The sequence below is a fragment of the Trachurus japonicus genome, chromosome 11 (genome assembly GCF_045865225.1).
Source record: "Trachurus japonicus isolate A0001 chromosome 11, Traja_1.0".
NCBI lineage: Eukaryota > Metazoa > Chordata > Actinopteri > Carangiformes > Carangidae > Trachurus > Trachurus japonicus.
This window is the reverse complement of record NC_140917.1, coordinates 8,212,107-8,236,371: the sequence shown is the minus strand read 5'-3', so window position 1 is coordinate 8,236,371 and position 24,265 is coordinate 8,212,107. Positions and strand designations below refer to the sequence as shown.

At 43.3% G+C, this 24,265-nt stretch overlaps 2 protein-coding genes across 6 annotated transcripts in view; one reads left to right on the top strand and one right to left on the bottom strand.

Annotated features, from left to right (window-relative positions):
- The window catches only part of LOC146978123 (uncharacterized), an 18,927-nt gene extending 18,698 nt beyond the window's left edge, over nt 1-229 (bottom strand). For 3 of the 5 annotated variants that reach the window (XR_015036951.1, XM_085790326.1, XM_085790325.1), the window contains exon 1: nt 139-187. Coding sequence is in view for 2 of the 5 variants with exons in the window: in XM_085790326.1 (XP_085646452.1) it covers nt 139-180 (42 nt within the window). In the remaining 3 variants the exon portion in view is untranslated. Of the gene's footprint in view, nt 1-138 lie in introns of all 5 variants that reach the window. The other 2 variants (XR_015036952.1, XR_015036953.1) reach the window with 2 other exon arrangements.
- Nucleotides 230-6,088: 5,859 nt separating this feature from the next.
- Nucleotides 6,089-24,265, top strand: part of LOC146978121 (uncharacterized) — a 58,297-nt gene continuing 40,120 nt past the window's right edge. The window contains exon 1 of the mRNA XM_085790844.1: nt 6,089-6,325. Within this exon, the coding sequence (XP_085646970.1) occupies nt 6,298-6,325 (28 nt within the window). The 5' untranslated portion in view covers nt 6,089-6,297. The remainder of the gene's footprint in view (nt 6,326-24,265) is intronic.

The window sequence follows — 24,265 nt, the reverse complement described above, 5'->3', positions numbered from 1 at the left end:
AGGTCCGGGCTGCACATATTTTTCTTGGGGTCTTTTCCTACTGTATGGTCGCACTCGGGGACCTAGAGCTGTAGAGCATTATTTAGAGAAAATGACCGGAATTCTCCTTTAATTGTGAGAAAGAGAGAAAAAACTCACATGCACCTTGTTGAAGTTGATGTTTCTGTGCTGCACCTCCATCCTGACTCCACCTGTCAGTCAAACATCGTGGGCGGCGCCTTGACGTGCTGCACGTGAAACAAAGCCGAGATGTTAAAGAAGCTCATCGCTGCTGTATAGATAGATAGATAGATAGATAGATAGATAGATAGATAGATAGATAGATAGATAGATAGATAGATAGATAGATAGATAGATAGATAGATAGATAGATAGATAGATAGATAGATAGATAGATTTACTTTATTAATCCCAAAGGAAATTCAGGTGTGGTCAACAGCTCACAAAAGAATCAGTCACACACACATACGATAAAAACAGATTATAAATATCTAAAAATATTGTATTGATTCTGTGTGATTTGTTCTCCTGCAGGTTAAAACCGGATGCACAGAGTCCACACAGCAGCAGCAGCAGCAGCAGCAGCAGCAGCAGCAGCAGCAGCAGCAGAGACGTTGGTATTCATTACTGCGCCCGGCTGTCAACGTCTCAGCCGTCAGAGCTGAGGCCCAAAATCCAGCTCTCAGCTCTCAGCTGTTCCTGCTGAAGCTTTATTTGACTCTGAGCTAAAAACAGAGACGCTGAAATAAAAAAAACCCACGCACACACGCTCAACTAAAACAATACATCCTCCCAAATTAGATTATACAATGTTGGAGATACATCGCCTCTGCTCATTACAACTGTCAGCGAGGGGGAATGAATGACGGTTTCAGGTAAAACTGAGGATCTGATCTGAGTTCAGCTTCCACCTGCTGCTCTGTGGCTGCTGCAGCCTGACCTCTGACCTCTGACCTCTGACCTCTCTGCATGTGCTGAGATCAGTTATCACTCAGGTGTCTCTGTCCTCGTCCGGTGACGTCAGGAGAAGCTGTAAAGCTGTCAGACACCTCGGTGACGACGGAGGAGACGCCGTTTGGCACCGTGTAACTGTCCCGGTGTTTGTGAGGATGTTAGTGATGCTGCTGCTGCCGCGGTGACGGGACGGCTGTGATTAGAAGTCAGGATGAAGAGCTCCCACAGCAACAGGTCGTCGTTAATAAAAAGCTGCGGCGCTGATGAATCTTTTTACAAGCAGGTTTCTGGAGGACACAGAAGAATCATTTTGTCTCTGCCAAAGTCTGAAGACATACAGTAAGACACAAGACACAAACACTGTGAAGCTGCAGCTCGGTCTCTTCTTTCTGTTTTAACAAACACGATAAGTTACAGGTCGTAATCTCAATATGGTGAAGTGCAATATCCAAATCACAGCCTAGTGATTTCTGTTCGGTACAAGAGCCAAACAAAAAATACATCATATTTTTTTTTGTTTTGTATTAATTCACATATTTTTCAATGGAAATAAAATTGAAAATAAATGAAATCACATCTGCTAAACTAACTGCAATATGATTTTTTTTTGCATATCATGCAGCCCTATGTCATTTAAAGGGGATAATGTATAATGTATAATGTAATATGAAAGTACATGGCTAAAACAAAAAGACTGGAATGTGCCAGCCGGTGTCATTCATTAAAAGCAATTAAAGTGATATTAATTTGAAGTCACATCACCTGTTAGTTTAATTATCGTTTATAATGATGATTTATACTGGATTTGTTAAGGATTATTGTTGAAATGGATGTTTTTTTCCTCAGTGTTTTTAGTGATTACTTCAATGGATCAGAGGGAAAAGTTAAAGTTGCACACCCAATGTTAAAAAGAATCATTTTAAACCATTAAATCAACAAAAATAAGTTTTAATATGTTGGAATTATCCTTTGAATGTTGGTCACTAAATGCTCAGTCATTGAGAAAAAGTTTATATGTAAGGTTAGGTGAGCTTAAAGGAGCCTGATGCACCTGAAAACCTGAGTTCTTCCTCCCGCAGCTGTTTAATTGTCTCTGTCGGACTAAATTAAAGTGTGCTGCTGAAGTCGTCGCCGTGTCTCTGCAGCTCAGTCGTCGCTGTGTTTATTGAGTGAAGAGTCCAGAGAGTCGAGTTCAGCCGGGCCGTGCCTCCGCTCTCCGTCTGAGATGGAGATGGAGTTAATAGAGTCGGAAGCTCCTTCCTCGCTGAATCACGGCGTGTGTGTGTGTGTGTGAGTGTGTGTGTGTGTGTGTGTGTGTGTGTGCGAGGGCGGAGGGAGGCAGCTGGGGGAGGCAGAGAGGAGGCGAGGGCGGAGATGTTTGGAGGAGGAGAACAGCTGTACTGCATTGTTAGAGAGAGACAGATGAGGGCGAGAGGCAGAGGGAGGGAAGCCCAGCTGCAGACTGAGGCAGACTCCAGTCAGTGCGATACATATTACATGCATCAGATATCGCCCGTATCAACACTTGCTCGCCTTTACTCAAGCAGAATAAAACTTTCAGCTCCTCGGGCGCTGATGAAGGTAAAAAAACAAAACGGAGAATTAGTCAGTTCATCTGGGGAGATGGGGCGGTGGCGTCCCAGACCAGATGATGGGTGAAGAGTGAGTTTGTATTTCAGGCCTTGAGATGACGTTCGTTAGTGGAGAAGCGTCTTTTTAGCAGTAGATTCCTTACCTTTAATTGTCGGTGCAAGCTATTTTTAAGAACGGTGGAGCAGAGTCGTGAGCTGCTCAGAGCTACGCTATGGAGGCTCATGGGATTTCTTGGTTTCCCTCATCAAACTCATCAAATACACAATCCAACAACTCCAAAACGCTCTGGTGGACAAGTTGTGACCTGCACATTCACCACGCTATGAGATAATAACAGAACGTTACAAGACAGAGTTGTTTTAGAGGTAAATTCATGCAAAACCGCTGATGCACGTTGCCTTCAGGGACAGTTTTTCGGCAAGCAGTCTCTGCATTTATCTCTAAAACAACTCTGTCTGGTAACGTTCTGTTATTATCTCATAGCGTGGTGAATGTGCAGGTCACAACTTGTCCACCAGAGCGTTTTGGAGTTGTTGGATTGTGTATTTGATGAGTTTGATGAGGGAAACCAAGAAATCCCATTAGCCTCCGTAGCGTAGCTCTGAGTAGCTCACGGCTCTGCTCCACCGTTCTAAAAATAGCTTGCACCGACAATTAAGGGTAAGGAATCTACTCCTAAAACTATAGGGATTATGGCAATGGGCCAATTTGCCAAAATGTTGAACTATCCCTTTAACAAACCACAGAGTCCGCTGTGAAACTTCAACAGTTTGAATGTTGAGTTGAACCATGAAGGCCTCTCCGTGTTGGTCTCATGTTTAATGATCATATAAACAGAAAACAGAGGGGACGAAGCACGGAGGCAGATTCCTACGCCCACCAACCACGGCCTCAGTCTGCATGTTCCCTCTCCACCAACAAAACAACTTCTGTGTTGCCGATAAATTATGAAATCTGAAGGCTGTGCCCCGGCTCTCTAAAGACTGATGTACACGGGTCTGCACAGTGACGGGTGTTATGGGTAATTGTAGGTAGCACACACCTACTGTAAGAGCTGAGTGCTAGGGGGGGAGCCGATTGTTTGATGAATCTGAAGCTGACAAGAATGAAAAATCCAAATGTTACATGATTAATTACGGATGGTTGCCGTGTAAACACGCAGCCTGGAGAGGTGTGTTATAGTCTCATGTCTCAGTGTGTATGTTGTATTATTCATTGTTGAACGCAGACCGAGGACAGTTCAGCTTTACATCCACACGGGTACTGTAGAGGGAAGAGAAAATAGTCTCAAGGCTGCAAACCTGTTTAAGATGCTTCTACATCACAATGGCTACGTGTCTGACACAAAACCTGCAGCCTGTACAGACATGAACGAACCAAGTTACCTGCTCAGCCAATATCCACATTCAGCTTTACAACAACAACAACAATGCAGAGTTCCTTTCAGATTTCACCTCTGAAGACTCGACAGGAAACAGTGAACGTACCTGAGTGAAACACCAGCAGAGCAAGTTGTAGAAAACGCCGTTACTGGCTCCTGCATCTGTCAATCATTCCATCCTGAAGACAGATCTTGGCCCTGTCCAATGAGAACGGGTGATGGGGGTTGGACACATCTGGACCAATGCTGATTTTAGTTCCCATGCACCTACGGAGCAGAGAGGATGCAGGACATGTAAGCACCTTAAAGGGATAGTGTAACATTTTGGCAAAATGGCCCATTGCCATAATCCCTATAGTTTTAGCAGTAGGTTCGTTACCTTTAATTGTCGGTGCAAGCTGTATTTAGAACGGCGGAGCAGAGCCGTGAACTGCTCAGAGCTACGCTACGGAAGCTAATGGGATTTCTTGGTTTCCCTCATCAAACTCCTCAAATTCACAATCCAACAACTCCAAAACGCTCTGGTGGACAAGTTGTGACCTGCACATTCACCACGCCATGAGATAATAACACAACGTTACCAGACAGAGTTGTTTTAGAGGGAAATTCATGCAAAATCAGCTGATGCACGTTCCCGTCGTGGGCAATTTTTCGGCAAGCAGTCTCTGCATTTACCTCTAAAACAACTCTGTCTGGTAACGTTCTGTTATTATCTCATAGCGTGGTGAATGTGCAGCTCACAACTTGTCCACCAGAGCGTTTTGGAGTTGTTGGATTGTGTATTTGATGAGTTTGATGAGGGAAACCAAGAAATCCCATTAGCCTCCGTAGCGTACCTCTGAGCAGCTTACAGCTCTGCTCCGCCGTTCTAAAAATAGCTTGCACCGACAATGAAAGGTAACGAACCTGCTGCTATGACTATAGGGATTATGGCCATGGGCCAATTTGCCAAAATGTTGAACTATCCCTTTAAACATAGACAATGGGTTTTTAGCAACATAAGTCGTCCAACCTGAACCAAACCAGCCCTGATACGACCCACATGTCTCCTATAGCACCCCAATAATCAGCATGTCCTATCGATTTTCGCCTTGGTTACTACAATAACTGTCATGATTTGATCTGGTTTAGGTGCTGAATCTACTTGGTTGTGGTTTGGTTCCTCCTCGACATTAACAATTACAATAATAACAACAGGGTTAAACGAAATGACATAACTTGATACTTTCACATGGGAATCAAACTCAGTTTTCCTCTGTCATGTTCCAGGCTACTTCACCCCTCTTTGCCTCTTTGCTCCTGTCATTATCACTGTGGCCACTAGGTGTCGCCTGACAACAAAATGCAACTATGGGTCATAATGAGCTGCTGCAATAACCGTTTCTTTTTTCTTTTCTTTTTTTGTCGTCAATATGCTTTGGTGTCTTTTCAACTGCCTCAGATTAAGGAGTAAAAGTGCAGTTTTTCATTTGGAGACATTTTAGCTACGTTCAAGGACAATAGTCACATTACAAACTAAAAAGTACTCAGATGTCAGATCCCTGAACAAGATGTACCAGTGATAATTGTTATAGTTCTTGCATAAAATAAAGCCTTTTTTCAAAATATGAAAGACATGTGAAATAATATAATTTAGATTTGGTGTTTTTTTGTCTCACGTTAAACAAGCTAATTTTCAGAAGAAAACATTGCTTTTCATCTGTAACCTGAAAATTATAATCTCAATTAAGACATTATTTTACTGCAGGACAGTTGAATTAAACCAAACTCATCTAATAAATGGCTAATTATTATTTCCCCCTCTGCTGCAACAGTTTCTGCGCTATTTGAACTATGGTATCAATGTGCACAAAGACATAAAATCACATTTTTATCGTATGAAAATCAATTAGGACATGAATATTGCTGTTATTTAATGATGATATGAAGTAGCAAACAAATAAAACAGCTTTACCTTGAGTTCATTTGTGTCGCTGGCTGCCCATGTGTCTGTCTGCAGCATGGGTGTGTGTGTGTGTGTGTGAGAGAGAGAGAGAGAGAGAGAGAGTGATAGAGCGACATCTACAATGACTGGAGGAAACAGGAGTGTGTGACGACGGAGAGAGAGAGAGAGAGACAGAGGGAGAGAGAGAGGAAGCGACGCGGATGACACGCACATACACACCCTCTGTGTTTCTCACATACGGAGAGGAGGAGGACAGTGGTGAAGCAGAAGAAGAGGGAGAGAGGAGGAGAAGCAGAAGAAGAAGAAGAAGAAGAGGGGAAAGCACAGAAAGAGAGAGATCGGGGGGAGAGAGAGAGAGAGAGAGATGCCCGCTGGACGGATGGATTTTATTTTCCCCGAGCTGCACGAGCCTCTGTAAGACAACATGGGCTGCATAGGATCCCGGACGATCAGTAAGAACACACCGCTTTGTACTGTGCCATGTGGAGGGAGAGATGGATGGATGGATGAAGGGATGGATGGATAGATTGTTTAGCAGGGCGGAGATGTGAAAAAGGGCAGAAAAAGAAGAAGAAGAGGAAGAAGAAGAAGGGATGAGATGATGAGAGCTCCAACACTTCTGTAATAGGCTAATAATAATAATAAACCTGCGGGGAGTTGCAGCGCTGCACAGCTGCTCACCGCTGGTTCCGCTCCTCTCTTCTTTTTTTTGGGAAGGAGAAGGATGTAGTGTCTGTCTGTATAGTTTACTATAGGGATTACTGAAGCACCCGAGTGTGTGTGTGTGTGCGTGTGTGTTTAGTGTGTGTGTTGGAGCGGAGACGAGAAGGGGAGAGGCGGGACAGACAGGAGGCAGCAGGAGGCGATGTGAGCGGAATAAGATGCGGCTTGACGGTTTCGTCTCCACATGGATGACACCAGGCAGGCAGGCAGGCAGGCGCGCGTGGGTGTGTGTGTGTGAGAGAGAGAGTGTGTGTGTTTGTGTGTGAGAGACAGAGTGTGTGTGCGTGAAACAGAGAAAGAGATAGAGAGAGAGAGACCTCCGCCTTGACATAAAGCTAAGGTCATTGTGTGCTGGGTGTCTGAGAAAATTCCCCCTCTCCTCCTCACTCCTTCTCTTTCCCCTTCTCCTCTCCTCTCCTCTTCCCTCTTCTCCTCCCTCCTTGCACTCTCTCCCCTCCTCATCCCTTCTTCTTTATCTCCATCCTCCCTCTTCTTCTTCTCCCCCCTCTCACCTCTTCTCTCTTCTCCATCTCTCTGACTCTCTCGCTCTCTACTGTGCGTCATGCAACGACGTAATAAATTGAAGACGCAGGCAGTGCACACCGGGTTATGCACACTCACACTCACACTGACACGCACACACACACACACACACACACACACACACACTGATACACACACATTGACACGCACACGCACACATACACATAGGGGGGCTCGTGCAGGATGAGTCAGAACCGGGCTGGTAAACTCAGGTGTGAGTCTGAACGCTCTGCACATGTAGGTCAATTCTGCAAAGTCAATGGTGCCACCGGCTTCACACACGGCTCTTCTACACCAAACCAGAGCCACACACACACACATACAGATACACACACACACACAACAAGGGAATTCAAAAAGCGTCAATGCAAAACACAGGGAACATGGAATAAAGGCTATAAAGATGCAGATAAAGGCAGTAAAGTGGCATCAAATGCAACGTAAAGGACAGAAAATGTAAGGTGCATTTGTTTGCTATAGATTTTTTAGAAATGCACCTTACATTTTCTGTCCTTTACACTGCATTTAATGCCACTTTACTGCCTTTATCTGCATCTTTATAGCCTGTTCATGAGCTGACATTTGACAGATTGATTGGTGCAAAACAGAAAACAATGAAAAATCTAATAAATATCCTGTGACTCTTTATGTTTCATATTTCACTACTGAGCAACAAACAGGCCACAATTAAAGGTCACGAGATGTTTAAACAGCCCATCATCACAACCGGTGGACTCATGAAGGACAGGACAGTTAATGCTAAGTCAGATACACAAATACACATACACATACACATAAGTACAGCTCAGCAGGTAGAGTGTGTTGTCTATTGATCACAGGTTTGATCCCGGGCAGCAAGCGCCATGAATTACAGCGATAAATAGTCTGTGATAACAGTGGGAACTACACTTACAATCAGCGCTAATGTTTGCAAGTCACACATTGTGTCCTTCAGTGGAAGTTTTGGTTTCACTTTGTCTTTTAATAAGAGGATAAAACATCTGTGAAAACTTATATGAGTCTGTACATTTCTGTTGACATTAGCACCAAACCTAAAGGACTTGAGGATCAGCACCTCCCACAATCCGGCGTCAACCGTTGTAAACTGTCATCTGTAGGCCTACTAACTAATGATTTCTTATTTAATGCTTCTTTTATCAATAGTCAAGAGTTTACTGTCACATTGTTGAGAAACAATCTTATATCTATAACATGACATGATATATACACTTCATTCATGCAGGGGAAGAGTGCAGCTTGTTGATGTTTGTGTGTTTTACATGTAGCTATGTGGATTATTTGTGAGGTGTAGTGTTCATAGGCACTGTAATCTTGAATTATATTCCTTTTTTCTTAAATAGCAGTCACTGAATGTGTCCAAGAAAGGGCAATAAAGTGCATCTAATCTAATCTGAGACAGATACACAGATACACAGATATGTCCAAAAAACTATCCTCTCTTTCTATAGAAAACTGGACCACATGCACAGCAGCTGCTGTATAGTGATAGTTTATATTTCCTTATATTAAATAGTTTGATTTAAACTCTCTAGCTTTGGGCATTAAACCTCAAGCAGCTTTTTGAAGACACGAGGATCAAAACAAAATGTCCTCACTTTCCACAAACGTCCTCACTGTCAAGGTCTACGACTGAGTCCTCAGAAAGACAGGAAAACGAGAGCGTACTGACACACACTCACTCACACACACCCAGCTTTAATTTTCTACAGAAGCCGCTTCGCTACAGACGCTAAGACCCAACAGACACACTTCAAACTGCTCCGCTGTCTGTTCGAGGAAAGCGCGGTCACTCCTCCATGAGAGAGAGTGTGTATGTGTGTGTGTGTGTGTGTATCATCATTTCCCATTAATAGAAGCATACAGCTGGTGTGTGTGCTCATTTATGCAGACACACACACAGACACACACACACGTTGTACCAGAGGACGATCACCTCCCTCTGTCTTTTAAACGCTCCATCAAAGCCTCATCAGGTCCTTTATGAAAACAAATGGAAGCTGCTGGAGGTGGGAGGAGGAGGAGGAAAGGGAGGAGGGGGATTTAAATAAATAAAGGGAGGGAAAAATTTGACCTTTGATTGTCATTGAGCCAGGCAGAGGACGGACGGGCGGATGGCGAGGGATCGGGGGGTGGTGGTTGGTTGGTTGGTTGGTTGGTCAGGAGCGATAAGGACAGGGAGGGAGCTGGAGCTGCTGGTGTGAAGAGCCAAAAAACGTCCCGGTGTTTTTTCTTTTTTTTTTTGGTTTCATAAGTGGGTGTGTTCCTCTTTGTGTTTAGCTTTCTGCTCTCATCTTATCTCCTCTGGCTGTCTCTCTCTGTCTCTCTCCCTCTCTTTTCCTCTCCTCCTCCTCCTCCCTCTCTCTCTCCATTATTTGCAGAGTGAGAAGTAGATCAAAGCGTATTACACCAGCCATGTCCTGGGCACGTTATCTGACTCTGATATTGTTGATAATTCTCTTTTTTGGGGGGGGAAACCTGTGCTCCAGACAGAAAGAGTCGAGGTCGACTGGGTCTGCAGCAACGCCTCTGTGTTTTTTTAATAAATAAATAAATAAATGTGGGGGAGACGGAGCAGTAAAAAAAAGGCAGTATAGCTGTTTTAAGGAGGGGAAAAGTAGAGGAAACAATGAATGTGACTGTGGTGTTGAAACCGTAGGACTCGAGCTAATCTGACAATCCGTGACATTTCGTGCAAATGTTTGTTCTGCTTCCAGAGGAGCTGCAGCTTAAGGACGTGATTCAGTCTGTTTCCAGTTTAGTGTCTACGACTCCAGTGCACTATGGCTCTGCTTTTTTTTTTTCTTTCTTTTACTGTGCAAGGAGCTCAGTAGTTTTCACAGTTGGTCTTGTTGTGTGTGAGTCACCTACTGAAACTAATGAAACAGAAATAAACCAGAGGTATAGGAGACCTCACAGTCCCACCACCAACTGCTCCATTAGATCTCAAGTGAACTGAAGAAAAACCCACATCATTAAGGATTTAACAAGAGAACAACTGTTATGGATGCATCTAATGTGACCTTGATCAGGGACAGTCAGGAGTGTTTTTAATTTCTATGTCTTATGATGTCATTGAACCTGCAATTTTTTAAGGCAGATGGAAGGTTAAAGCTGCTCTTTTGGTTTAGTTTAGGGCATCTTATTATGCTGACCTTTGGTTGGAGATGGAAATGCAAACCACTCAAGCCCCCTCCATCAACCCCAATCCTCAAGCATTGATAAAGTTATGATATTTTTTCATTAATCCAACCTCTCTATGCTTTTCCCTGCAATGTTGCTCCCAAATGTACATTTTATGTTCTAGATAAGACGCTCACACTTCATAGTGTTTATCCAGAAAGGCAGTGTAGCGCCTTAATTGCAAAGAAAATTGCATAGGAATGTGTAACTGACTGAACAGATGTATATATAAATACCGGTATACAAAGAAAACAGCTGGTTTACAACATTAACAAGCAGAACATACTGACAAACAAACCTAACAAAAAAAGCATCAAGATGAGTGCGGAGGAGGAACTTGTTGTTTTACTAAAATAAAGCAACAGTTTCAGTCCTGCAGTTCAAGCAGCAGGAGACTCCTTAACAAAAAAGATAAAGAAAAAAGAAAAAACCACAGGTCCTCAGATTGAAGGGTTGAACTGAAGCGTTTTAAGGATCAAGAGACAAACTGTTTAAAATCATGAGCATGTTAAATCGGTCAGGGTGATGGGACTTTATCGCCTGCAGAATATTTTTTCCTGCTGCATTTCTTGCGAGGAACATCTATTCTTATATTAGGCCTGAGTTAGAGCGGCTGCTGCTAAAAATAGACGCGGGGTAAAAGAGGGAGGTCAATGAGAGATGGAGGGAGGGGAGGGGAGGGAAAATGTTACAGTAAATATCGGTCAACAGCTCTCGCTCTCTCTCTCTCTCTTTCTCCCGCTCTGCATTTCTTCCTCCTCTTCCTCTTCTTCTTCTTCCCTCGCTCACATCTCACCCTTGACTTTGTGCCTCACAGAAAAAAATACCTCTCCTGTCTCTCGGTCGGAAAACAATACGATAAATCAGAGTAATAGATTTCATATTGAATTGTCCGTTACCTCAGTGATTCTGCAGCATCATGGTGCTTCAGTGTTGTGTGTGTGTGTGTGTGTGTGTGTGTGTGTGTTTGTCGTGGAGTGCCATTTAACCAAAGCATCGCCGCCTGCCACACTACACTCAATTATCCTCCAGTTACACGCAGGCTGATGTGCAGCAGTCGTCACTTAGACAGCAGGACGGTCGTCGGTCGCCTCTCCAACTCCCCCCCAAGACTTCTTTCTGCAGGTTTTGACGAGCGCTTTTTCGCAATCGCAGAGAGAGAGAGAGACGAGGAATCTTTGATGTGCTGAAACACTGTAAATTGTCATTGCAGTCTGTTCACATCCACCGTGTGTGTGTGTGTGTGTGAGAGAGAGAGAAAGAGAGAGTGAGTGAGAGGGAGATCTTCCCTGCAGATTTCAAGCTACTTTACCTGGAAAACAAAATCTGTACTGCATTGCAGCTGAGTCTAGACTGCGCCTAAATATATCTGTTGAACGGATAACGTCTCAGGATTAGAAATACCTATCAGACAGAGCAGAAATTAAACCAAGTAGCGGTAGTGGAGGGGAACAGATTCTCCAACTAAATGTCTCGCACCATCAAATTGACCGTTAAAGAGCTGGAGAGTAACCGCACTGTTGATCCTCTGTTCTCTATGTATTTACAGCGTTTAGTTGAGCTGAGATATTAGATAGAAGTCTGCTGAGATGGATGTTGGATTAGGAGGTTCTAACATCTCAGGGGACCTCGGTGCACTTTGCATTAAAAGGAGCCAGCTGAGGTGTCTGGAGCAGGTGAGGACGAGGCCTCCTGAGGGTCTGCTAAGTGAAGGCCCAGCTGGTTATCAGGTGCTGAGGAAGAAACAGAACAGAGAGAGACCCCCCAGAGAGTCTGTACTGTACAGTTCATCTGGTCTGGGAACATCTCAGGAGGAGCTCTCGTCCAGAAGAAGCTGGAAAACATTGTGCAGTGGAAAGACGCCACAACGACCCAACCTTGTAGCCTGGCTAACACCACCCGTTCATTTATTCGTATTTGAGGCGTGGTTTATGAAAGCTCAGAGCTGTTTATTGGGCGCTACGAATGTCTATCAAATGCGTCTGTCCGTAGCTTATAGCCAATCGTATCAATCATACCCGATGACGTATGTAGAGCGACGGAAATCCAATGAGGAAAAAAACGCTAAATGTTGCTCTTTTTCCAAAATAAACTTGCAGTCTAAACAACTTAAAACACTTTCTAACGCTGCATCGAAAGGTAAAGCGTCTGCCGCCATGTTGGATCGACAAGCTATCAACAAAGTTGCTTCGGTGTGTCGTCATCGTCTATCCCTGTTCTGTTACTGGCTCACTTGTTGAGGGAAAAATTGGGTCCATAGTTTCCAGGCTGACTTGCAGAGTGAATAAAATCGTGCGCAAGGCAGCATGGGTATACCCAGGCTACCAACCTTGGATAAGATGAAGAAAATAGATGGATGGTTGGATGGATGGATGGATGGATGGATGGATGGATGGATAACCAGTTGTTGAGTCAGACATGACAGGATGATGACTCGTCATGCCGCTCAGATGAAACTGCCAATCATGCCAGTGGGGAAGCCATTACAGTTCTGCCTGAGCTTTCAGGCTGTAGATAAAAGGCAACGTCAACACATCGAGCATCTGATTCTTACCTTCCAGTAAAGAGAACGTCAGGGTTAGAGACACCACCTGAAGAAGAAGCAGTGGTCGAAAAGGAACATAATCTTGACTCAAGGTTACTTACTGTGGATTTTGTACAGCAGCTCCTCCTGGTCTTCCTCTATATGTTGCAGATGTAGTGGATCATGGGCTTGGAGCCAGAGGGGCACAAGTGGCATTTTGGGGCGAAAATGACTTCTATATATCAAAAGAAAGGTCTTGATGAGCTCTATCCAATGGTGCCAAAAAGACCCATCTGAGATCAAACTGTATTGAATAAAGCAACAAAACAATAAAGACCTAACACAAAAGTGTGAGTAATGTTTGGAGCCAGAAGGGCTGAAGTGGACTTACGCCCTTCTGGCCCTGAAAAATACATGTAAATACATGTAGGACCCACATGTTTGTTCAGAGCCAGAAGGGCGTAAGTGTAGTTGTTGCCCTTAAACAGCATTGAAAATGGCTGAGAAAACTGCAGACATGGAACTGTCTGTGGCAGAAAAATTTTTGATGAATATTATGAAACAAACTGATTAATCCTATATTGAAGAAGTTGAAGATGAGTCAGAGTTGTTTTTGAATGTATGTCCTCGCAAGAGTGATGTCAGTAAGACAGTATCATGCCTTGAGAGCCTTACTGGGGTCATCCCTATGTTCTCCAGGTCCTATGTAGCTGTTTTGTGTGTGACTGGGGAACATGTGACTGGGGAACATCTATCTTCCCCACTTTTCCCCAAAAGGACCTGGGGAACATGCCATTTTTGGTCCCATACCTGCAGTGGAGTTGTGACTTTGCAGATTTTTGCCTATTTTGGAGTGAGAAGTTGAGTTGTGACTTTAAGTGGGATGTGTAATTGCCCCATTGGTTGTGTTTAGGCAGTGAAGAAAGGAGTTGGTTAAGTTTAATACAGTAAAAAGACCAGGTAGAGGCTAGACAGGCCAGATAGATAGAGACAGTCCAGATAAGTAGAGAGAGTCAATTGATCGGCAACAGCGGGGAACATAGGATCCTTTTGAAATAATTAATGAATGAGTTAAATGAAAATTAATTACTTATTCAAGTGTTAATTATTCAATCAATTCAATGCATTGTTCAGCAGATACGCCCAATATGTCCATAGACATGTCCATATTTTTTTGATTTTAAAATGTTTTAGAACATGTTCATTGTGTTAATATTAATGTGCCATAAGTTTATTACTGTACATAAATACTCATTCATATAAGTATGTCTGTGGTTGCAATGTTGTGGTTTAAGGTTAATGAATACAGTTGATTGAAGTGTGGTCAAAATTTTGTTTTGTCTCTCCTGTAAAGTTTGTCAAAAGCCACTTACGCCCCTCTGGCTCCAAGCCCTCGGGGAGGCTGAAGACGTTGATGTTGTCCACAAATCAGAAGGTCAGTAGTTCGATCCCTGGCTGTATTTGCCCCTAATGTATCACCGGTGTGTGAATGGTAGAAAAAAAGTGCATTGTGTAGGTAAAAGCGCTGTATAAAAAATGACAAGTAGCTCTATGTAAATTCAGTCCATTTACCATTTTCTTTGGTTGAATTGAAGAAGACTGTGAGAGCTGAGATCCTTTAAACTGTGATTGATTTGTTGCACTGCTGCTGCACTACAAATGAAAAACATATTAAGCAGGGCTTTGATTTGCAGCTTTAAGCTTTAACAACACAATTCAAAATGGGTGAGATGTTGTGCTTCAGTTGTGCGACGTCTGATCTTTTGACTTGTGCGGTGTATTTTAGCAGCAGATAACAAGGCGTCTCTGAGCTCTGTCAAATCACACATACAGTAATGTCTGATAATGCAGAGAAACTAACTGGCTTCCACCTCTGTCCTGCTGCGTTTGCTGCTTCACTCCGTCCACATGCAGCCGCAGCAGCTGACGCTCAGCTCTGCAGCATGGAGCCGGTTCGAGCTTTCACTTTCCTCCACATGACTTGCTGCTCTCACGTTTTTTTTTTGTTTTGTTTTTTACGCTGACGTGGTGAAGTGCAGCTGCAAAACAGGACATCAGGTGTTGGTCACCATCACATGGAAGCAGGGATGCGTTCAAAACATCAAAACACTTTTCTGTGCTTTTTAAAAAGTAATGCTACCTAATAAACACAGTAAAAAAAACAAAAAAAAGCACAAGGTCACAGAGTGAAGCTCAGTGGGACGGGCTGTTCTCACCGAGGGTCTAATAGCAGGTGATCGCGTTTCACAGCTGGGATGTCAAACTCTTAAATTTACAGCACATTAAAAAGCCAGGTACACAACATTTAATGCCTCTGCTAATAAAACTGAACCATTTAACTGCATTAAAGTCATGAGTCCAACTGATTAACAGCTACATTTCTACTTTAAAGCTGCTGTAATCAATATTTTACATTAATAATGGATCTAATCAATCTTAATGCAACAGAATCAAACGATACATAAACGTTAGCACCTATCTGGTGAATACAGTGAAGCATTTAGCTTTAATTGGTCAGAATATAATATAATATAATAGGGCTACATTATATTGGATTTTTGCCTTTATTTTCAAACTAATTTTGGAAGAATTGATCAATGATCAACGATTTTTTTTATTGACATGAAAAGCACCAAGTTTCTGTTATTCTTTCTGTGATAACAGACCTATAGATACAAACAAATGGGATCAATGACTGGTGCTTTACAGGCATTCGAGAAAGCAATTTGCATTTGCATAAATTTGAATGTCTGCAGATGATGATGATGATTATAGACTTTTTAGGTTATATATATATATATATATATATATATACATACATATACAGTATATATATATTAGGTGTTATCAGCCAATATAATGGTGTGAATGTTGGACAGTCGCTGATGATGCTTTATGTCGTCTTGATGTGTAAACTGCCACAGTATCATTTTTGTCTCTCCCTGACTTCCTCCCTTCATTCTCTGAATCCGAATTAATGTAAAAAATACCTTCATTATTATTCAGTTATTTTGACTTCAACAGTCACATCTGGGCGTAGGTTCATCACTTTTTAACGTCCCCTGGAAACACCTCTGTTGAATCGTAGATAAACGCCTCAAGCCATTAGCTAAGAGAGAGAGAGAGGAAATTATTAGATTCAGCTTTTTACTTTTTCACAAAAAAAGAAGAAGAAGCAGGGAATATAAAAACAGAGAACAAGGGGGTTTAGTCACCTCTGAGTGGAAATCATGAATATTTCGTTCACGTTTCAACCCTGAAGCCCTTAATTAACAGATTTCCTGCTTCAGCATGGTCATTATACGGCGTCGGTTGGCTCACTGAGCAGTAATATTACAGTGTTACACAGGTGAGATATGCACACACACACACACACACACACACACACACACACTTTACATTCTCATAATGGTGAGTCCCCCACTCATTAGACACAAAGTTAAAGGGATAGTTCAACATTTTGGCAAATTGGCCCATTGCCATAATCCCTATAGTCATAGCAGTAGGTTCGTTACCTTTAATTGTCGGTGCAAGCTATTTTCAGAACGGTGGAGCAGAGCCGTGAGCTGCTCAGAGCTACGCTACGGAGGCTCATGGGATTTCTTGTTTTCCCTCATCAAACTCATCAAATACACAATCCAACAACTCCAAAATGCTCTGGTGGACAAGTTGTGACCTGAACATTCACCACGCTATGAGATAATAACAGAACGTTACCAGACAGAGTTGTTTTAGAGGTAAATGCAGAGACTGCTTGCTGAAAAACTGTCCCTGAAGGCAACGCGCATCAGATGTTTTGCATGTATTTACCTCTAAAACAACTCTGTCTTGTAACGTTCTGTTATTATCTCATAGCATGGTGAATGTTCAGGTCACAACTTGTCCACCAGAGCGTTTTGGAGTTGTTGGATTGTGTATTTGATGAGCTTTATATATATATATATATTTTGGCTTTTCATGCCTTTTCTTGATAGTATAGTTGAGAGAGACAGGAAACGGGGAGACTGAGAGAGAGGGAATGACATGCAGGAAAGAGTGCCCGATGCGGGATTCGAACCGGGGCCGCCTGCATTGAGGACTGTAGCCTCTACATGGGGCACCTGCTTAACCTCCTGCGCCATTTGATGAGTTTGATGAGGGAAACCAAGAAATCCCATGAGCCTCCGTAGCGTAGCTCTGAGCAGCTCACGGCTCTGCTCCACCGTTCTAAAAAATATCTTGCACCAACAATTAAAGATAACGAACCTACTGCTATGACTATAGGGATTATGGCAATGGGCGAATTTGCCAAAATGTTGAACTATCCCTTTATGTCTTTTAAATATGCTCACGATTATGTTGTGCTTCCAGACTTCACATCTCGACCATCAGCTGTGCAGATTCACGGTCGTCTTCCTCCTGTGAAACATCCATAGCACAGAGATATAAATAGTGGATTCTATACATTAATCAGTCGTTTGTTTGTTTTTGCCACATGAGATGGAATCAGATCCGTCAGTGTGTAAGTGAAGTCGGGTTTCTGCTGCTGTGTTTCAGCTGGCAGGAAACAGAGACAGAGTGAGACGCTGCTGCTCTGTGTTTGGCAGAAAGCAGCTTCGTTTCCACATAAATAAACGCAGGTCAGATAATTCAAGTCGCATCTGATGTGACACTTTGGCCCGCGCGGTCATCTGCGAACGCTTCGGAGATCAGAGAGTCGGAGTCGTCCTGGTTTTATTTTTAACCAAATCGATTCAGGCCAGTAATGGAAAAAAGAAGGTGATGCCTCCTTCGGGCTCGTCTTTTCTGAGTCTCTCGTTTCCCGGTTTTCTCCTCTAAATTTGCATCACAATGGTTTGTGCGGACACGGAAGCCTGGAGCTGCCGCGCCAGATGAATTTCAGATGTGACAAGCAGCTTGGGAAGTAAAGTGAAGAGCTGCAGCAGGCAATTTCACATTTTTCTAAATGGCACTCAGAGGTAACTGCTTAAATTTCAATACTCAAGATTCCTGTAAGGTGATGTCAGTGAAGTGCACACGGCTCATGTTTACAGTTCCTACCGGTGCCAATGAAAAGAGACGGGTTGAATCCAGAAGTGACGGTCCAGAGTCGTCAGAGTTGTTGTCAGGTGCAAACGTACGAGGAGACATGTGAGGAGTCAGTGTGGATGTACAGTCGCCCAAAACTGTCGTCTCTCTCTCACACACACACACACACACACACATTTCTTAATTAATTAACTGTCTTAACCCACTTAGCCTCTCCACAGTCACGGGGGGCCGGAGTCTGTCCCTGCACACTCCGTCCTCTCACAAAAACATTTATCAGGACGAGCTCCAGAGCTTATCTCCCGGCTCTCCACATACTTCGATGGCACAGCGAGTCTCGTTCGGTCAAACCGTCTGTTCCTGTTCCTTCACTTATTGCTGTATTACCTCCGACAGCCCGACTCGCTCCTGTTTGTCCGTTTGCAGTTTGCAGGATATCTGGAAAGCTACGGAAGATTTAGAAAGCACATAAGATTTCTCCTCATAACTCCCTTCAGCGAGATGGATGTTTATTTTTTTTGTATATTAACTGCCAAACCTCAGAAAAAGGACCAAAACCAATAATGTGTTGGTTTGGATGCTCAGTTGCACACAGTCCAAATCCAACTCTAGATTTAATACAAGTTTCACAAACTTGGGGACTATTTTCTGCAGCGGATTAATCCACATTTGACCACAGTGTGTGTTGATGCTAACAAAGGAAAATGCTTATAAAACAGTGGAGGCCTAATTATCTGTATCAGGCTTTGATATACACTAAACAAGTATTAAATCATAACAGATTATAATGTAGTTGTTTATGTTAATAAACAGCGACAATCCAAGAGACGCCAATTTACAGATGTCACGTAAACGTCTCACATGCAGGCGATTTCATAAGTGCACCAGTGCACTGTATTATGGGATGTTTGAGGAGATTTATGGTTGCCACTCTGAGGGGCCATCAGGGGCCCTTATCCTCCACGAAGGCCCCTAACATTTGCCTGGTTTCCTTCTCCCTTCATCTCGGCCTATAAATCATTTCGTTTGAGGCATTAACGGCTATAGGTCTTTGAAATAACTGCAGATAAAAATATATTAAAATATCCTGAAGGCAGAGCAGACACAGTGACACAATGAATCGGCCGTAAAACTCAGAGAGTTTGACACAATTTATGTTCTGTACAAATCCCAAGTCGACTCTGACAGGATGTCGGTCTTTTCCAGACTCCACTTCCTGTTTGATCTGTTTAACGCTGCGCTGTGTTTGTTCCTCCGTCAGGTGTTTGAGGTTTCACCTTACACAGGAAAAACCCTCCCTCCCTCCCCAACTCCTAAATATTGACCGTGTTGCCTTCACTGACAGACAGACAGACCGACTGACAGATGCCCTGTGTACTAGACGCTGCTGCTGCTGTGTGTGTTTGTGTGTGTGTGCGCACACTTCCAGATGGATTGTGTGATCTTGCTTCCAAGTCAAAGGGTGACGGATACGCAGAGCGAGGCGACGGGTCAATGATTTGATTGACAGGAGGCCGTGAGCATCTCTGACCTGACAGACCTGAAGGGCAGAGAGAGAGGGAGGGAGGGAGGGGAGTGGAGGGTGCGTTTCATAATGAAAATAATCCGTTTATCTTATATAGCCACAGGTTTCCGAACGTCAAAAACATAAGCCGGTTTTGCTCTGGTTTGGTTTCAGTAGTTGTCATAGTTGCGGTAAACACATGGATCTATTAACGTTGGCTTTTAAAAGGTATAATATGTAGGAATTCCCCCCATCTAGCGGTGCGGTTGCATATCGGAACGTATTCTTGATGTTGCATTCACGTGAAATCGGGCAGACGTCAGACAGACAACAGACGCTGCATGTAACAGGATAAACAAGCGTCTATGTAAACAAGTGGTCCGCCAGCACGAGGCAAAACAATACAGCTCCGGTGAGTTTCCGTGGTTACCTACGGTCACGCTGCCACTGAACGTAAAAAATGGCGATGCAACATGGCCGCCTCAGTTCGGTGCGTCGCCAACTTATGTATTTGTAACGACTTGTAACAACTCATTCTAAGGTACGAGAAAGCTTTCATTCGTATGCGGGTGTGATTCCACTTCAGTGAAATACGTATTTATGAAAGTAATATTTGATTTTTGCTAATAAAAAGCCAAATAAGTTACATACTGGGGCTTTAACAATGGATGTCCATTTGTGTGATAACCATTGTTAAAAGCTGGTGTGATGATCCATGCGTTTTACAGATTTTAAATGAAAAAAAAAATGAAAAAAAGATCCATGCATTTACAGTGACTACTGAAACCATGGAAACGTAAACATACAATTCCAGGGGAAGAGCAAAACCGGCTTACGTTTTTGACGTTCGGAAAAAAGGTGGATAAAAAAAAAAACTGGACCATTTAAATCTAGAAGATCCAACGGTCCAGCGGTGTTGAGTGATGACGTCTGGTTTTCCTGTCACGTTACAGAATAGCAAGTGTTTATTTAGGACAAAGGTAAATAAAAAGGACAACAGAAACAAAGTAGCAACAAAAGAGTCAACGAGCCCAAGTCTCGGACAGGGGAAAAAAACAAGGAATCCAAAGTACAACAGAAAAATAACAAAGTACTAACCAAAGGGACTTGAAATATACAAAACTCACAAGAAAACACAAAAGGATGCAGGATGAGCAGGCATGGAAGACGCCACACGGGACGTAACGCAGGGAATAAACACAGACGATCCGACAAGGACAAAGGGAGACACACTGAGGCTAAATACACAAGAGAAGACACAGGTGGTGCAATCAGGACAGGTGATCAAACAGGAAGACAAGACAGGAACTTCAAAATAAAACAGGAAACAACTCAACTACACAAAGAAACAGACACAAACAGGGACACAGACCATGACCATTTCCATTAGCATGAAGATGTTGTCACGTTTCAACAGGAAAAAGAAGAATAAATAATATATAAATAAAGATGAATGCTCGTCTCCTCGTGCCTCCTCCGGTCTAATCCGTGTGAGGAAGCAGGTTTTGTTTTAAAAGAAACCCCCTAAAAATTGCTCAGCCATCAGCGCCGGGGACTCTGAGTCCTCTTAAGCTGCTTGGCTGGATAAAGCTTTACTGTTTTTTGGGGGGAGTTTAAGAAACAGAATTAGAGTTTGCCTGGAGGAAGGCTGAACAGCAGGCAGAAGCAACAACTCACAAAGACAAATTTAACTACGCTTCTTTTTTTCTTCCTTTTTTTACCCAGCGTGTAAAAATGTCTTTGCAGGATCTCACGCCGAGAAGGCTGTAAACGATATCATCAAACTGCAGCGGTAATGTGTGTGTTACTCACTCTGAATGAACAATATCAGCAGCGTGATACGAGCTGCAGCGAGGCCGTCGACTCGGCTGATTTTGGAGCTTTTGTTGGCCAATCATGTGCTAGAAAAGGCCCCATGGGAACTGCGTATATTTTAATATCTAGTACGTGATCATATGTTATAGAGTAATTTCATCACTAAAGGCTCAGTCTGTTCAATTAGATCAGGTAAAGACGTGGAGCCAAAGCGCTGTTAGAGAGTGAGAGGTGTTAGGAGACAAGATGAGTGTCCAACAGATTCACTAAAGGGATAGTTCACCCAAAATTCAAATTTCACTCCTTATCTACTCACCCTCATGTCGACAAAGGGTTGGGAGAAGTTTCAGAGTCCTCCGTACCTTCTCTGAGTTACAGCGGGGCTCCGTGCAGCACTGTATGTCCATATGATGGTAGCAAACGGGGCTCAATTTTCTTCGTTCAAAAAGACACACCAAAAACCATCCAAATACCTCCCTCCATAGTGCTCGTCTGTAATGTCCCTCTTGTACTGAAGCCCCAACATGAGAAAAAAGCAGAGTCACATGTTCCCTCTTAGGTTGCACAGAGACTTTTTGTGAAAATACAAAATACAAAAGCGCCAGAGTTAAATAACATGACAGGTGACTCACCTAGTCTCAACTGCAGCAGCCGTGGGTTTGAATCTGACCTGCAGTCCCTCGCTGTGTGTGTGTCACCCCCTCTACCTACTGTCTCTGTCCTGTCAAAATAAAGGCAAAAAAAATGACTTAACAAAACAGAAAGGTAAAGAAATAATGAAAGATCTGAGGTGTTTGTTGCTCATCACCACAGTTCTGTAGGGTGTTACAGTAATTTTAGAAATGAGAGAACAAATCATTAGCAAAACAGTACAATTCTGGTGAAAGGATGTTATTATAAATATACATATTTATATCAATAAACCTCTAGGGAACACGAAGGAAGTTTGGTCCAATGCTTTGAAAGTTTTGTTCGACCTCTTCGTGTTTGTCTCTCTGTGTGATAAACGCTTCCAAACTGATGCACTGGATTTTAGTTTTTTAGTTGAGCATCTGTTGTTTTATCTCACTGAGGTGAACTGAGGAGGAAAACAGACATTTACCGTGATTATGATGTTGTTATGGCTCAGAAAAGAGAGAGAGGACATTGTGTTTTTTTCCCTTTTTTTGGGGATGTTAAACATCTAACAGAAGCTTCCAGAGGCTCGAGGGAATCTGTGGAGATCTAAGATGCTACACACACAGACAGGCAGAAGGATGGATGGATGGATGGATGGATGGATGGATGGATGGATGGATGGATGGATGGATGGATGGATGGATGGATGGATGGATGGATGGATGAAGGTATTACCCCAACAAAGCCATGGTGAGCAGGACTCCCTTAGTGTTTGGTGTCGGTTCAGAGCGTCCGCCGCTGAAGCGGAGGTGAGTCAGACTCCAGACTTCACTTCGGATCACTGTCATAGACCGTGTGTCACCTCACACACACACACACACACACACACACACACACACACACACTCACGGATACACACACACACACACACACACTCACGGATACACACACACACACACACACACACACACACACTCCGTGCCCTGAGCGATGGCAGCAGACAGGCGAGGCTCTGCCAGAGAGAGCTGTCAGGACCTATTGTTGCAGCATCCCACAATGCCACCCTTCCTTAGACATTTATTTCTGTGTGTGTGTGTGAGTGTGTGTGTGTGTGTGTGTGTGTGTGTGTGTGTGTGTGTCTGTGTGTGTGTGTCTGTGTGTGTGTGTGTGTGTGTGTGTGTGCATCAGTGTACATGTGCAGGTGCATGTGCATCATGTGTAGCCGTGTCCATGTGTGTAGTATGTTGTGGACGACAGCTCCACTGTGGCAGCCTCTTCTCCTCCACTCAGCCCATCACCTCCAGCTTTTTTGATCCTTCGCTTCTTATTTTTCCTTCTCCGCCTTTATTCTCTTATTTTTTGTCACATTTCTTTCTCTAATCTCTAAACTCTTCCTCTCTCTCCTCCCTCCCTCTCTCCCCCCTCCCACCTGTATCCCTGTGGTGCAGTAATGCAGCTTTATTACTTCTCACAGAGCCATTAAAGCGAGACACCACTCTACATGTAACACATTTAACTTAAATCCGCCCTTTTCTGTCTCTTCATCCCTCCGTCTCCTGCTGCGTTGTCACAGATTTCTTCTGTCTGCTGACCCCAAATGACGACATATATGTTGTTTTGAGGCATTTGATGCTTTGACACTCTGTAGCTGGACAGTTTTAAGATTAACAGATACTTAAAATGATAAATACACCCCATGGCGAGAGGACAGACATCATGATGCTGTCGTAGTTTCTGCTCGTAAGTTGTAATTCCTAGTTTCCTGTGAGTGGAGAAACGAGCACGCGGCTCTCAACAGCAGAATATTATTGGAGTAAAAAGAAAAAAAAAAAAAGAAAAAGAAGAAGCAGAAGCTAAATTTGCAGCTGTAGTGGAGACAGAATCGTCTGCTTCATGTTTTAATGCTGATAAAATGGATGTATTTCTACATAAATATCTTTTTCTGGTGTAGCTTTGAAGACAGATTAAATAAAGTAGCCCCAAATCTCTCTCTCTGGCTCCCTCTTTCAGCGTAAATCTCAAAAATGTTGGTCTGACAGTTTTAAATAAAAAAGGGGGAAAAAAAGAACACAAGTGCCTTTGCCAAGACCGTGGAGCAGATTGACTGAGATAAAAACTCTCACCGGCTAAATGAAGCGTGCGGCTCCAGCAGGCCATTTGGCAGGCGGCACTTCTCCGTCATACTTTGATGTCTCAGATTCTTTTCCCTTAGACCTTCTGCTGTGTTGCCAAACAGATTAGAGCGAGCAGCACCAGCATCTACCACCAACCACCGCCCTGTGGTCTGCAGACGACTGCAGAGGAGCAGCCTCGGGTGGAGGAAGAGGGATTCTGAGGACAACAACAATAAAAAGAGAGAAACCGTAACAGCTGGAAATGCGATGGAAAACTAAAGCTGAAGTTTAGCTGCAGTCAGAAACTAATGTGAATCTTTTT